This window comes from Trichoderma gamsii (genome assembly GCF_001481775.2).
Source record: "Trichoderma gamsii strain T6085 chromosome Unknown Scaffold_18.2, whole genome shotgun sequence".
Taxonomy (NCBI): Eukaryota; Fungi; Ascomycota; class Sordariomycetes; order Hypocreales; family Hypocreaceae; genus Trichoderma; species Trichoderma gamsii.
Window position 1 is genome coordinate 514,972 of NW_020171355.1, and position 12,158 is coordinate 527,129.

At 51.3% G+C, this 12,158-nt stretch overlaps 6 protein-coding genes across 6 annotated transcripts; 3 read left to right on the forward strand and 3 right to left on the reverse strand.

The window, feature by feature from the left end:
• Window positions 1–131: 131 nt before the first annotated feature.
• TGAM01_v205762 (hypothetical protein) lies at window positions 132–686 on the forward strand (the record flags this gene model as incomplete). The annotated part of the gene is made up of 2 exons (XM_018800952.1): window positions 132–203; window positions 297–686. The coding sequence occupies 2 exons, from the start codon at window positions 132–134 to the stop codon at window positions 684–686; spliced, it is 462 nt and encodes a 153-aa protein (XP_018665784.1).
• A 517-nt stretch (window positions 687–1,203) lies between these two features.
• On the reverse strand, window positions 1,204–2,699 carry TGAM01_v205763 (ribonucleoside-diphosphate reductase small subunit; the record flags this gene model as incomplete). The annotated part of the gene is made up of 3 exons (XM_018800951.1): window positions 1,204–2,157; window positions 2,285–2,560; window positions 2,670–2,699. 3 exons carry the CDS (start codon window positions 2,697–2,699, stop codon window positions 1,204–1,206), a joined length of 1,260 nt encoding a protein of 419 aa, XP_018665783.1.
• A 1,700-nt stretch (window positions 2,700–4,399) lies between these two features.
• Window positions 4,400–5,369, reverse strand: TGAM01_v205764 (hypothetical protein; the record flags this gene model as incomplete). The annotated part of the gene is made up of 3 exons (XM_018800950.1): window positions 4,400–4,943; window positions 5,004–5,218; window positions 5,295–5,369. 3 exons carry the CDS (start codon window positions 5,367–5,369, stop codon window positions 4,400–4,402), a joined length of 834 nt encoding a protein of 277 aa, XP_018665782.1.
• Window positions 5,370–6,659: 1,290 nt separating this feature from the next.
• On the forward strand, window positions 6,660–8,807 carry TGAM01_v205765 (hypothetical protein; the record flags this gene model as incomplete). Its single annotated transcript, XM_018800949.1, has 2 exons — window positions 6,660–6,690; window positions 6,757–8,807. 2 exons carry the CDS (start codon window positions 6,660–6,662, stop codon window positions 8,805–8,807), a joined length of 2,082 nt encoding a protein of 693 aa, XP_018665781.1.
• Window positions 8,808–8,986: 179 nt separating this feature from the next.
• TGAM01_v205766 (Mut11) lies at window positions 8,987–9,957 on the reverse strand (the record flags this gene model as incomplete). Its single annotated transcript, XM_024549709.1, has 2 exons — window positions 8,987–9,290; window positions 9,353–9,957. Coding segments are annotated over 2 exons (909 nt in total), but the record flags the coding sequence as incomplete, so codon positions are not given.
• A 254-nt stretch (window positions 9,958–10,211) lies between these two features.
• Window positions 10,212–11,315, forward strand: TGAM01_v205767 (hypothetical protein; the record flags this gene model as incomplete). Its single annotated transcript, XM_018800948.1, has 1 exon — window positions 10,212–11,315. One exon carries the CDS (start codon window positions 10,212–10,214, stop codon window positions 11,313–11,315), a length of 1,104 nt encoding a protein of 367 aa, XP_018665780.1.
• Window positions 11,316–12,158: the final 843 nt, after the last annotated feature.

Sequence of the window (12,158 nt, forward strand, 5' to 3'; positions counted from 1 at the left end):
TCGTCTTCAAAGTCCTCCAAATCGACATCGCCAACCGCAGCCTCTCTCTTCAACCTCGCTACATATACAACACGCACAATCAGTCGCATATATACATGGAGTCGCGCAAATCATAGCACTTCACCTATCCAATGCCCTACTTCAAAACGAGCCAGGAATGGCTCGACCACTCCGTCGCTCTGCTTGAGGCTCGACCCTCCTCAGTCAGTTTTCCCGCCATCACTCCAATCTCTCTCTCACAACTTCAGGAAGGAAAAGAAAAGAGCTAACCCAGGTCATTCTATCTCATCTCCCAGACTCGCGTAACAACCAGATACTCCATCAAACCCGTCAAGCCCCGCAAACAAACCACCACCACCAGCTCCGGCGACGAATCATCAACAGCCCCCTCAGGCCCCAGGCCCCCGCGCGGCAGCCTCGTCCTCAAGACATACGACCCCGTCAGCGGCGTGACGCTCAAGTACCGCACCACAAAGGCCGCAGAGGTTACGCGCCTCATGTCCGCCGCGCTGGGGCGTCTGGGCAAGGCCATGGCTGGCATCCAGGACGTGCCGGAGGAGACGATGCAGGACGCTGATGCGGCGGTGGAGACGCCGCAGGGAGAACAGACGCCACAGCAGGTTGCGACAGGAGGAGGAGCTGGGGGAGGCGGTGGTGGAAAGAAGAAGAAGAAGGGCAAGAAATGAGCGAGGAATGGATCGTGAGGGGGATGGCTGGCCTGCTTTTTTGATGGACGTGAATCTAGACATGGGAATGGTATGGGCATGGACATGGACGGAGACATGCTGGACAACTTGCGTACGGGACACGGTTAGCGACATACGAAAGGCGTACCAGACGAATTTCTAGAAATATGCATACACAAAAGAGTTCAAGTTTAATCGTTCATCCAGTTCTATTTGCTGGACTATTTATCCATACAGTGTCATGATCCAATGCCTCGTTCCGCAATTATCATCCCCAATTCAAGAAGAGAATTTGCATCCAAACAAGTGTCCCAAACGCCCGCAGTGTGTATAACCTCTTAACCAATACAAGGAACCAACAGGCGTGTTCCCAATCCACTGTTATAATCAACGCCATCTTGCCGATCTAACCCGTAGACGGCATCTTTTCCGCAAAAATGTACATGGTGCCAAACTGTAAAAACAAGAATAATAAAAGACAAAGAGATGGGATGTGAAATGCAAGCTGACTACGCATCTAGAAGTCGTCGTCAAAGCTAAAGTCGCCGCCATTGTCGGTCTTGGACTCTTCGGCGCCGGAGGAGGCCTCGACGGGCTTCTTGGTGCTGTTCATGACACCAGCCTTCTGATACTCGCCAACGCGCTTCTCGAAGAAGTTGGTCTTGCCGCCCAGGGAGATGTTCTCCATGAAGTCGAAGGGGTTGGAGGACTTGTAGATCTTCTCGTTGCCGAGAGCGACGAGCAGACGATCGGCGACAAACTCAATGTACTGCTTCATCAGCGTGGCGTTCATGCCCAGCAGAGCACAGGGGAGAGCCTCGGTCAAGAACTCCTGCTCGATTCTGACGGCATCAGTGATGATCTCACGGATAATCTCCTTGCTGGCGCGGTTCTTCAGGTGAGAGTGGAGCAGGCAAGCAAAGTCGGTGTGCAGACCCTCATCACGAGAGATTAGCTCGTTGGAGAAGGTCAGGCCAGGCATGAGACCTCTCTTCTTGAGCCAGAAGATGGAGGCAAAGGCTCCGCTGAAGAAGATACCCTCAACGGCAGCAAAGGCAACGAGACGCTGGGCAAAGGAAGAGTCCTTGTCCTGAATCCACTTGATGGCCCAGTCGGCCTTCTTGCGAATGCAAGGAATGGTCTCAATGGCGTTGAAGAGGTAGCTGCGCTGGCTGTGCTCCTTGACGTAGGTGTCGATGAGCAGAGAGTAGGTCTCGGAGTGGATGTTCTCCATCATGATCTGGAAACCGTAGAAGCATCGAGCCTCGGGGATCTGAACCTCGCCGCTGAAACGCTCGACCAGGTTCTCGTTGACAATGCCGTCGGAGGCAGCAAAGAAGGCCAGGATGTGAGAGATGAAGTACTTCTCGTCATCGTTCAGGCGGTTGTTCCAGTCGTGCAGATCCTTGGACAGATCAATCTCCTCGGCGGTCCAGAAGGAAGCCTCGGCCTTTTTGTACATTTGCCAGATCTAGTTGAGCCATTGTTAGTCAATTGGTATTCCCAGAGCATGCCTATCCCATAGTGGGGTGCCACTTTACGCGTCGGAGCGCGTCCGGGGTAGAAGTGAGGGGATCTCTTTTTTTTTTTCAACATACCTCATGGTACTTGATGGGGAACAAGACGAATCGCTGAGGGTTCTCTTGCAGGATGGGCTCGTCAATCTCATCAGGCTTGATTGTGGGAGCCGCGCTGGGCTTGGCCTCTGACTTGTCGACCTTGACGGTCTCAGTGGGCTTGTGGTTGTCGTCCATCTGCTTGGCGAGGCTCTCCAGAGCGGCGTCGTCGAGAGGCTGGTTCTCCTTGTCGGAGGCGTTGAAGTTGATCTTTTTGACGGGAGACTCAATCTTGAAAGAGTCAATGGCAGAAGCAGCCTGTACAAGACTATGTTAGCTTTGTGGCTTTATAATTGGAAAAAGCTCTACAAGACAGAAGATCATAGTCGACAACTAGGTCGAAGCTCTGTAAGAGTGGTGGACTGACCTGCTTGGAGGGGGTGAGTTCGGAGGCCATTGGAGATGCTTCTGGTGGGAGGGGGACACAGCAGCAAGACAGAGCGCGTAATGTGTATTATCAAGAGAGTAATTGTCTTTAGATGCTGTGCAGACGCGGTGGTTGAAGTCAAGATGGTGCTACATCGTGGTGGCACCAGAGCTTTTTGTACGATTGCACAGCGCCGTCACGTGGCGCGACGCGTTGAAGACGTGTTTTGCGGCGGGTCAGGCAAGGCCCTATTAAGCAATGCTGGGAGGCTGGGCGCCCTGTATTGGGCATCGGGCGGGCAGGGATGGTAGCTGAAGCAGTACCTGAGAGATACTCGTCCAGCGCCGTGGGCTGCCATGGTGGGGTTGCACGGCGCCGGTGCATCGGCCACCGGCCACAGTGAATTGGCGCTGGCAGACGCGTGAAGGCGGCGAGTCGCGATGAGGTATCCCGCTACCAGGGCCGGCTAGCTCTGCCTCATCGCGATAGCTCTGGGCAAATGACGATGCGCAGCTCCCTGTTTATCAAGCTTGAATCAGCAACAACAAACAATTGCTGGATCTCGTGTCAGTGGGGCCACGGCCTTGTTGAGCCAGATGCTGCAGTCGTGAAACTCTCTTGTACTTGTCTGATGTGTAGGTACTACCTCACGCAACCTCTCTGGAAGACACCGCACTTGCAACCAGGCTATGCCTGTACAACAACCCTGAGTCGCCGTATTCGAGGATCCATTCCTACCCAGACCTGTCCCTTTTCCCACAACTCCGAGCGAATTGCGATTTGAGCGAGCAGCTCCGAGGCCACAGCCTGGAGACACTGGCGCCTCGCTGCGTGGGGCTGCAGGTCTGAGCTCTGGAAAGCGTGAAAAGTCTGAGCTTCACGCTGCAGCTTGCTTAGTCGGTGCTAGCTGGTAACAGCTCTACGAGGGATGACTGAGAATTACAAAATGGTTATACAATCCCCAGCTGTTTGGAGGTACAAGTGATACATGAGTCAACTCATCTCGTCAACTCGCTCGCTCTGCCCTGTTTCCACTACCGAGGGGCCGACTGCACGAATGTGGAAATCTGCAGCTAGGGCTGCTGCTGCAAGGAGGTTTGCATGCATCGGAGAATCCATAATAGGCATTGGACCCTGGCAGCTTGTCTTAGTTGCGTGCTCAAGGCGTTAATCAGCGGCACATGAAGCCATAAGTCGGAAGACAATGTGTTGTCGGACGCCGATTATCATGAGCTTTGTCTTCACCGCGTTTACAACGTTAAGCTAAGGAATGGCATGTCGCCATGTAGTCTTGAGGTTATAGATTATTTGTGCATATGCATGCCTAAACTACTAATCTATCTACTTGGATAATGAACTTGCTGATTATATAATGACTTCATCGTGTATTCGCAAACACCGATTTTGCTCCAGGTTAGGCACTGCGTCGTGTACAAAGCTCTCGCACAATTATCATTAAAGAAATCCCCTCCTCACGCAGTAAGCCTTTTTGTACCCTTCTTTCTTTCTTTTATTCTCAACTTCTCAAATCAGGCTCTTCGGAGATGCAGCTTGAAATCCCCAATCTTCGTAACCGTAAAACCAGACACGTTCCTGACATGCGATATCCCGTTCTCAGAAACAAAGGAAATGTGAAATGTCCCAACGCAAAGGAAATTCGTAACGGGCGCTCAGACAACGATCCTGCGATATATGCATCCTGCGCTAGCAAAGAAAAACAAAACTCAGATCTAAAACAGCCCCCACCTGCTCTTCTTCTTGCCGCCTTGACTTGAAGAGCCGTGGTGGCGCCTGTCCGATTCAGCTTGGCCCATCTCAACATCGTGCGGGCGAGTGCGCCCTGTATAACCGCGGTCATCGCGAACCGCCGCGGCGGCTGGGGCTCTCGGCTCGTGGTGATGCCGGTCATCGTACCGAACCGGAGACTCTCGGCGGGATGGGGGGTTCGATCGATACTCGGGAGGATCCTCTCGCTGGATCCTGTCATACTCTTCGGGGCTGCTGGGATCAACGGCTGGGATGGGCAGTCCGCTCTTTCGCAATTCCTTTTTGCCCTTTTGACGGAGATGGTCCTCAAGCAGTGCCGCATTGCGCGTGTTTGCACGGAATACTGCGTCGGCCAGATCACCAAGGAATGGAACCAGCCCAACCATGAAATCGAGGATGATGTTGATCAGCATCTGGACTCTGACGTTGGTCGGGAGGCCCCCTTCCACCTGGCAGCATGTCCTGTACACCATAAATGCCATGAAGGCATCGAGTGCATCTCCCGCTCTGTGATGAAGTTGGTTAGCATTGCGTATTCTGTGACAATCAATAATTAAAGTGACTTACGCAGGGATAAGACCGATGACGCTGCTCCAGCCAAAGCGGATTCCCAAGAAATTGAACAGCGACATGTCAAGACGATAGGCGCGTCGCTTGACCTTGGTCAAGACCTGGCCATCATGCTCCGAGATGCCTGGTGGCAGGGCCTTCTTGCGCTTCTTGAATTTGCCCGTAGGTCGCCCGTCAAGCCTAGTTGCCGGGACCTGCTCAAAGTATGGATCCTAGAAAAGCAGCTTGTTAGTATACCGCGATGGAACAATTTATCATGCGCAGGTCAAACAGCGGATTTTATCTTACCTCTTTGCCAAATTTATTCTTGAGGTTCTCTCCCAGAATCCTCTTGCTGACCATCTTAGCCAACAGGGACGTCATTTTTGCGGTTGTGTCTGAGTTGTAATGGGATGATTGAAGAATAAGATAGTAATAGTCGTCAGGTTCTAGGAAAGGCGATGAATTCGATATTTATGCTCCTTCTAAAAAAAAAAGCAGCAGCGTTCAGACAAAGGCTTGTCGACAATGGGATGCCTCTGTTCACGTCGACTGGAGAGGCGCTTGCTGTCGTTTGTTTCAGAAGCCGCCCTTGAGCGCCAAACGCTGTTTTTAGAACACAGGCTCTGGCAGCCAACCAAACACGATGAGACAAGGCAGTCGGCAGCACTAGTAATTAAACCTGGGCGGCTCTGCGGTGCTTGTAACAAGAAGAAAAAAGTGGAAGAAGAAGAAAGACATCGAAAAAAACAAGTCTGACCCTGTGGTTTTATGGACTCGTCTTTCAACGCCGTCACTGTGAAGTGTCTGCAGTGAATGATGGCGTCGCTCACATGGCATAGCCCAAGAACCTGTTTTTGGAAAGGGCTCCAGTTCATGATGTAATTCAGCTGCTGTTCAGAAGGTCAAGGTGCTGGAAAGACGCTGGACCGGCGCCGCGCAGCCAATGAGACGCCGCGGCAGTGGCCCTAGCAGCCGCTAACAGGCCCTTGTCACAGGGGAGATTTTAGCGGCCGTTGTGCTGGCTGGCTGCCTCTGACGCTTTCTTCGCCACGGCGCAGATCCGGAGCCACAAAGCCAAGATAGGCGAGTTCCAGCACCGCCACGCCGATGCGAGCCACAGGTGGCTTGTGGCTGTGTGGTTGGGCAGCGTGGCTGAAGCTATAATTTGCTTGAGTTGCTATTGCATACTGTGTGGAGGCTGTGGCACTCCTTGAACAAACGGCTCATTCCCCTCAGCGGAGACAGTGCGAAAGTGTGCCGCGCATCATTCCAACAAACACTGGCTTGATTTACGGCCGCAACGGCCTTTTCACCTTGGCCTCTGGCATCTGATAGCTTCTGCATCTTCGTTCGGCAAACCCATCGCAGGAATAGCCACGCAATCGCCAACCCTCCCGCGCAGCCATTCTCTCCGCCTAATCTCGGCTTTCGAACCGCCTGACGATAGCGGGCCATCTCGCAATAGCTTGCTGTGGCTGAAGCGCGCGTCGCGATCCATTCCTCAGCTGCTGAACTCCGGATCGATTTGACCATGCCCATTATCCTGTCACATGTCCGAACCGCACTCAGTCTGGCCAAGTCGTGAAGATCAAGCCGTCGTATCGCTATTATTAATCAGAGCATGGGGCTGAGCTGAACACAATTCCACCAAAACGAGAAGAGAGACAAAACATGGCTCAGAAACAGATGCAGCTGGAAGACTGTATTACCACCCCACCTGTCACCTTGCTCTAAGCTGCGAGATGCTGATCAATTCTAATCCTAATAGGGCTGGACGATCTCTGCGTCCGGTTCATCATCAACCTTCCGCAAGAAGATCTGTCGTCGGTTGCCCGATTATGCTTCCAAGTTGAAGAGGCACAATGGTTCTACGAAGATTTCATCCGGCCGCTCGATCCGACCCTCCCGTCCATGACGCTGCGCACATTCTGTCTACGAATCTTCCAACACTGCCCGCTGCTAGCCTCATTCTCGGTTGAGAACCATACCAAGGCGTTCGAAGAGTTTTTGCAGTACAAGACTCGCGTGCCAGTCCGCGGTGCTATTATGCTCAACCGTGACCTGGACTCGGTAGTTCTCGTCAAAGGCTGGAAGAAAGGGGCGAGCTGGAGTTTTCCCCGAGGCAAGATCAACAAGGACGAAGATGACCTGGACTGTGCCGTCAGAGAGGTCTACGAAGAGACCGGCTTGGACCTCCGAGAGGCTGGGCTGGTACCAAACGAGGTGAAGCCCATATACATTGAAATCCCTATGAGAGAGCAGCATCTTCGCCTATACGTCTTTCGAGATGTTCCCATGGATACGGTATTCCAGCCTCGAACCAGGAAAGAAATCAGCAAGATTGAATGGTATAAGCTATCTGACCTGCCCACTCTTCGGAAGAAGGGTCCTCAAAACAATAACTACGATTCTGGCGCTGGGACAAACGCCAACAAGTTCTACATGGTTGCCCCTTTCTTGGTCCCTCTGAAGAAGTGGATCGTTGCTCAGAAGAAGAATGATGCGAAGAGAGCGTCTGTTGGTGCACCACAGGCGTATGCCGTCCACCACCACCAACATATGCCCATCGAAGAGGACCCTACCGAAGATGAGGCTTGGGTACCCAACAACGTTCCCGCTGCTGAACCTACCATTGAATCCCTTGATGGAGCCACTCAGGAGTTACATCGCTTGCTGAACTTGCAGCCATCTGTTCAACCGTCCGTTAAGCCGGCCGCTCAGCCAGCAGCCCAGCCATCTATCGAAGCATTGTTAGCCCAAGCCCAAGCTATGCGAGCACAGAATCAGCAAACACAAACTCAGCAGGTTCAAACTCAACACGTCCAAACTCAGCAAGTTCAGGTGCAGACATCCGCCGCTCCGTCATCTATCGAAGCACTATTAGCCCAGGCACAAGCTATGCGAGCACAAAACCAGCAAGCTCAGGCCATGCAACAGCCCGCGACGAACGCTTCAAAAGACAAAGGCAGTGCTCTACTATCTCTTCTGCAATCCTCCAGTTCTTCACAGCGTGCTCCCCAAGGAGACTCAAAGCTATCAAACGCACTCTCCTCTCTCAAGATAGCGGAAGCAAGGCACTCCCAAAACGCCCAAGCCGATGCCAATGCCAATCCTATGCCTCAATCGATTCCCAACACCCATCGACAACCTCCCAACGTTGCTCCACCTCCGCAACGATCATCTGCCGCACTGAATCTCTTGCAAAACTTGAACGGAGGCCTGGGTAAAGGAGCACCTAGCTATCCTGCTCATCCTGTACATGCTATTACGACACAGCAAACTTTTACTGCGACGTCCACTATCAAGACAGACCCAATACAACCATCTCGCATCCTTCAGAGAGGAGAGTCCCTTGAACAGGCCCAGCCATCTGGGCCGGCGCAACAATCTGGGCCGGCTCAACAAGCCAAAACCAATTTCACGCCATTTGCAGGGTTCAACAATCTGGGACAGCCTCGGCCTGGGCAGGTGGTCCAGCCTTCGCCTTCTGCCCTACCGATCCCCATGAGCTCCCAAGCCCAAAGCACGCAACATACGGCCCCCAACTACAATTACAAGCCAAATGTCTCTCCGGAACAGAAGCGGGCGCTTCTTTCTCTCTTTGGGACGCCAGCCAAAGCTGCTGCAGACGCGCAACAACCTGGACCAGCTGTGACTGGGCATTCCATGCCCCGGATGGGATCGATATCCGGACCTGTTGCTGAGGGGCAACGAAATGCGCCACCATCTCGCAACAGCAATGCGACACCGATATCACAGGCTGACCAAAGCTTTTTGCTTGGTTACTTGCAGTCTGTGACCAAGAATGCTGCGCGTTAAAATGGGATAAGATGAGCCAAAAAGATGGAAATTTGCTGTGTATTTAGGGGTTAAACAGGGAAGCGGGTCTCGGATCAGAGGGCGATGTAAGGAGGGACATTATCACAGGGCGGTGTCGTTCCTGCAGAACAGCCATGTTAGAAGCGATCCATTATTGCCACGGATTATCGAACACTGCGTCATACTGCCTCTGTTTGCCTGACGCCTTCGATCGAAGTTAGGAGATCTTGTCCATAGTCTCTGAGAGACATACCCAATGCATGTGCTTGCCATCCGGAATTGTGGTAATAGACCAGGACCCGGGCCTGGAGCGCATCGAGAGGAAGAAAGTCTCGAAGCCATATCGGCCCATATTTTGGCTTTGCAGTTGTTTGCGTGCAATTGTGAGTCGGAGTTGAATTGCCCGCTTCGTCTCGTGGAGTATCAAGCTTGTAGGCCCATGCTGCCTCTGGGGAGGAGCCAAGTCCGTGAACAGCTACAAGACTAAGATTCGCCGAAATGATTAGCTTCTGTATTATAATTGACCTGAAAGAACGAATCCTTACTCTACCGATATGGAAGGATTGCGACGTGATCCTGGAGCTGACTTGGGCAAGAACTCATCCAATCGCTTTGGCGTCTGATATGTGGCTTTCTGTTTGAAAAGAAAGACCTGGACCGGGGACAAGGCGATACAGACGGCGAGATTCAAGACGCACAGAGTACCATAGAAGAATGAATGTATTGTTGAGTCTTGCTGGAAGCACTTATCTGTGAGGAAGACGAGAAATAAGAGCGTAATTGCCCACACCTGATGGAAGAGCTCCCTAGATACCATAGCTGCCCAACAGAAATACGTGCCGAGGATAAGAATTAACGTTGTCGAAGCCATATTGGGACGAGAGGTTGGTGATACGGCGGTCTTTGTATTTGCCCTGTGGGGGCGGATGTGGTGATCTTCGCTGACAACAACTAATTCGTGTGCTCTGAAACCAGTAGAAACAGACGAGGCACAAGATATAAAACGCGGGGAGGATTGATTGAAGCAGCAGGTTCTGGCGATGTTGCTGAGCTGTGTTACACTGGCCCCGCACTGAATGCACGAGATGAGCGAATTAGAGTGGTCATACTCAGCCGCGGCTGGCCTATCAAGGATGCATCTACATCTATTGGCTGTAAATGAGACTGCGATGCAGCGAATAGTAGTAGCGCGAATTAGATGCCTACAAGAGGGGGCTGGAAAAAAAAAAGGCTCAGATGCGGCGGGTAGGAATTAAGATGACTCTCGAATCTCTTCTGGAGTGGATAAATCCGTTTCAATTCAGAACGCTCTCGACGGGAGAGCCTAGGACGAAGTTGCGAAACGCGCAGAGACTGATTCGGTAGATACGAACAGGACATTGCCTAGTTTTGTTTCCAAAGACCATGACCGAAGTACCTTTTCCATCGAATCGACAGCTTTGTTCTGAGCTTTTCATTGAAAAAAACCCGCGACGTGTATTGGTCAGAGGCTTGGGCAATCTCGATTCTTCTACCGCGACATCTCAAGAGGCTGCGGACAGCGCCTCCCTGCCAGGCAACCCTTGGATCAGGCTCCGAGATCCTTATGATGGAATCGCTCAATTCTTGAAGGACGAATTGATGACAGATAGCTTGGACAAGCTTGCTCCGCATCTGTGGCTGGTTGCCACGCAGAACAGCGCTCATATTTCGTCGCTGATCCATCAACTGGTCCGAGGCAGAGAAATAGTTGTCACAGAGGATCCAGGTCTCCATCTGACATGGATATACGAAAGGGTTTTTATAAAGCCGCTTCCCGAGTATCTGCTCTCCCACGCGTTTTGGGATTACTTCCTCGTCGACTCCAGTTCACCCATTCCTGCTCCGGAAAGGAAAGCTATCTTCAGAGCGGCATGTGGCTTCTTGAGATCCTACGCGTTTCTGATTCAGCACAAGTCGGACTATCTACTCGCAATACAGGATGACAGATTGGGCCTAGTTCCGAAATCCATCTCGTTTTCCAACTTGGTCGAGTTTTTGAGATGTTTCAAGTCTATTCCAGATACCGAAGTCTCTCGCCGGTATCTATATGGAGATCTCCGACTCACGCGCCTCAACTTCTGGGTGAAGATATTCTTAGGACGAAGAACATATTTCAAGCAGTATGGGCAGTATGGCGCCTACTTTGCCCAGTTTTATGGCCCTCTACTGTTTGTCTTTGGAATTATTACTCTTACACTGAGCTCGATGCAAGTTGTTTTAGCTGCGGAATCAGTTACCGGATTCGGTGATGGATGGATGAGTTTTGTGTGGATGTCACAAGGCTTTTCAATCTTTACGCTGTGCCTGACCCTTCTGTTGTCATTGTTTCTGGTTGCAAGCCCCATTTTGTTCATTTTCCGAGAGGTCATATATGCTGCGAAACACCACCACCAGAAAGACATTTTTGCAGCAGTGGATGGCGATCCAGTGAGCGAATCTAGTTCAGGAGCGACTAGAGGCAAGACAGATGCCGCGGGCGTCGTGTAGACTAGATGAAAAACTTGAACCCTTCAAATAATAGCTCAGAAGCTCTCTAACATATTCATCATTTACCCCGAGCAGCGATGCTCCATTCGTGGAGAAAGAACATTGCGATCAGGCGCTGTCAGCAAGGCACTGCTGAACAGAGGAGCCAATAGGGCTATTGTCAGCGGCCATTAGACCATTGTCAAGTATCTCTTTGAAGCTGGTGTGGCGCCTGATTGTCATTTGCGACAGCAGTTCGACGAAGAGTGGCTTTAAGCTGTTTTAAAAGAAGGTCGGGATACAATCCTTGGAGAGAAGGGAAACAGGGTGCAGAAGGAGACTTGACTTCGATAAAAATAGTAACTCCTCTCTTGAGTAGCCAAGTTGGACAATTGCCCCTGTTGTTTGCAGTGCTATATTTCTATTACAAGTGTTGAGTTCACGCATGGGCAAAGATGTGAACACCCTCTGAGTACAGCCGGACCGTGGCACTAAGAAATAATAGTTCTGTCAATGGAGACTCTGATCATGATATGATGGCTTCGAAGCGGTGTTCAAGCTGCAAATCGGACCGTGTTGCTTACCTAGCTGGTCTACAGACACAAATGAATAGGACCAGTCGTTACGCTGTGGTATTGATCTACGTTGAATATTCAAAGCGGAAAACCAACTTGTGAGGAAACAGTAAAGTATTTGGGTTGGGTGAGTCCTAAGCCACGAGCAGACTTTTATCTTCTTTGTGAAAATAATTTGATGCCCATGCTTTGCCTCTCAACTGCTCAATAGCACTTTGTCTTACACATCATCGAGTAAGGTTTCATTTTTTCATCAACTACCTACATGTACCTACATGTAGTTAAAACA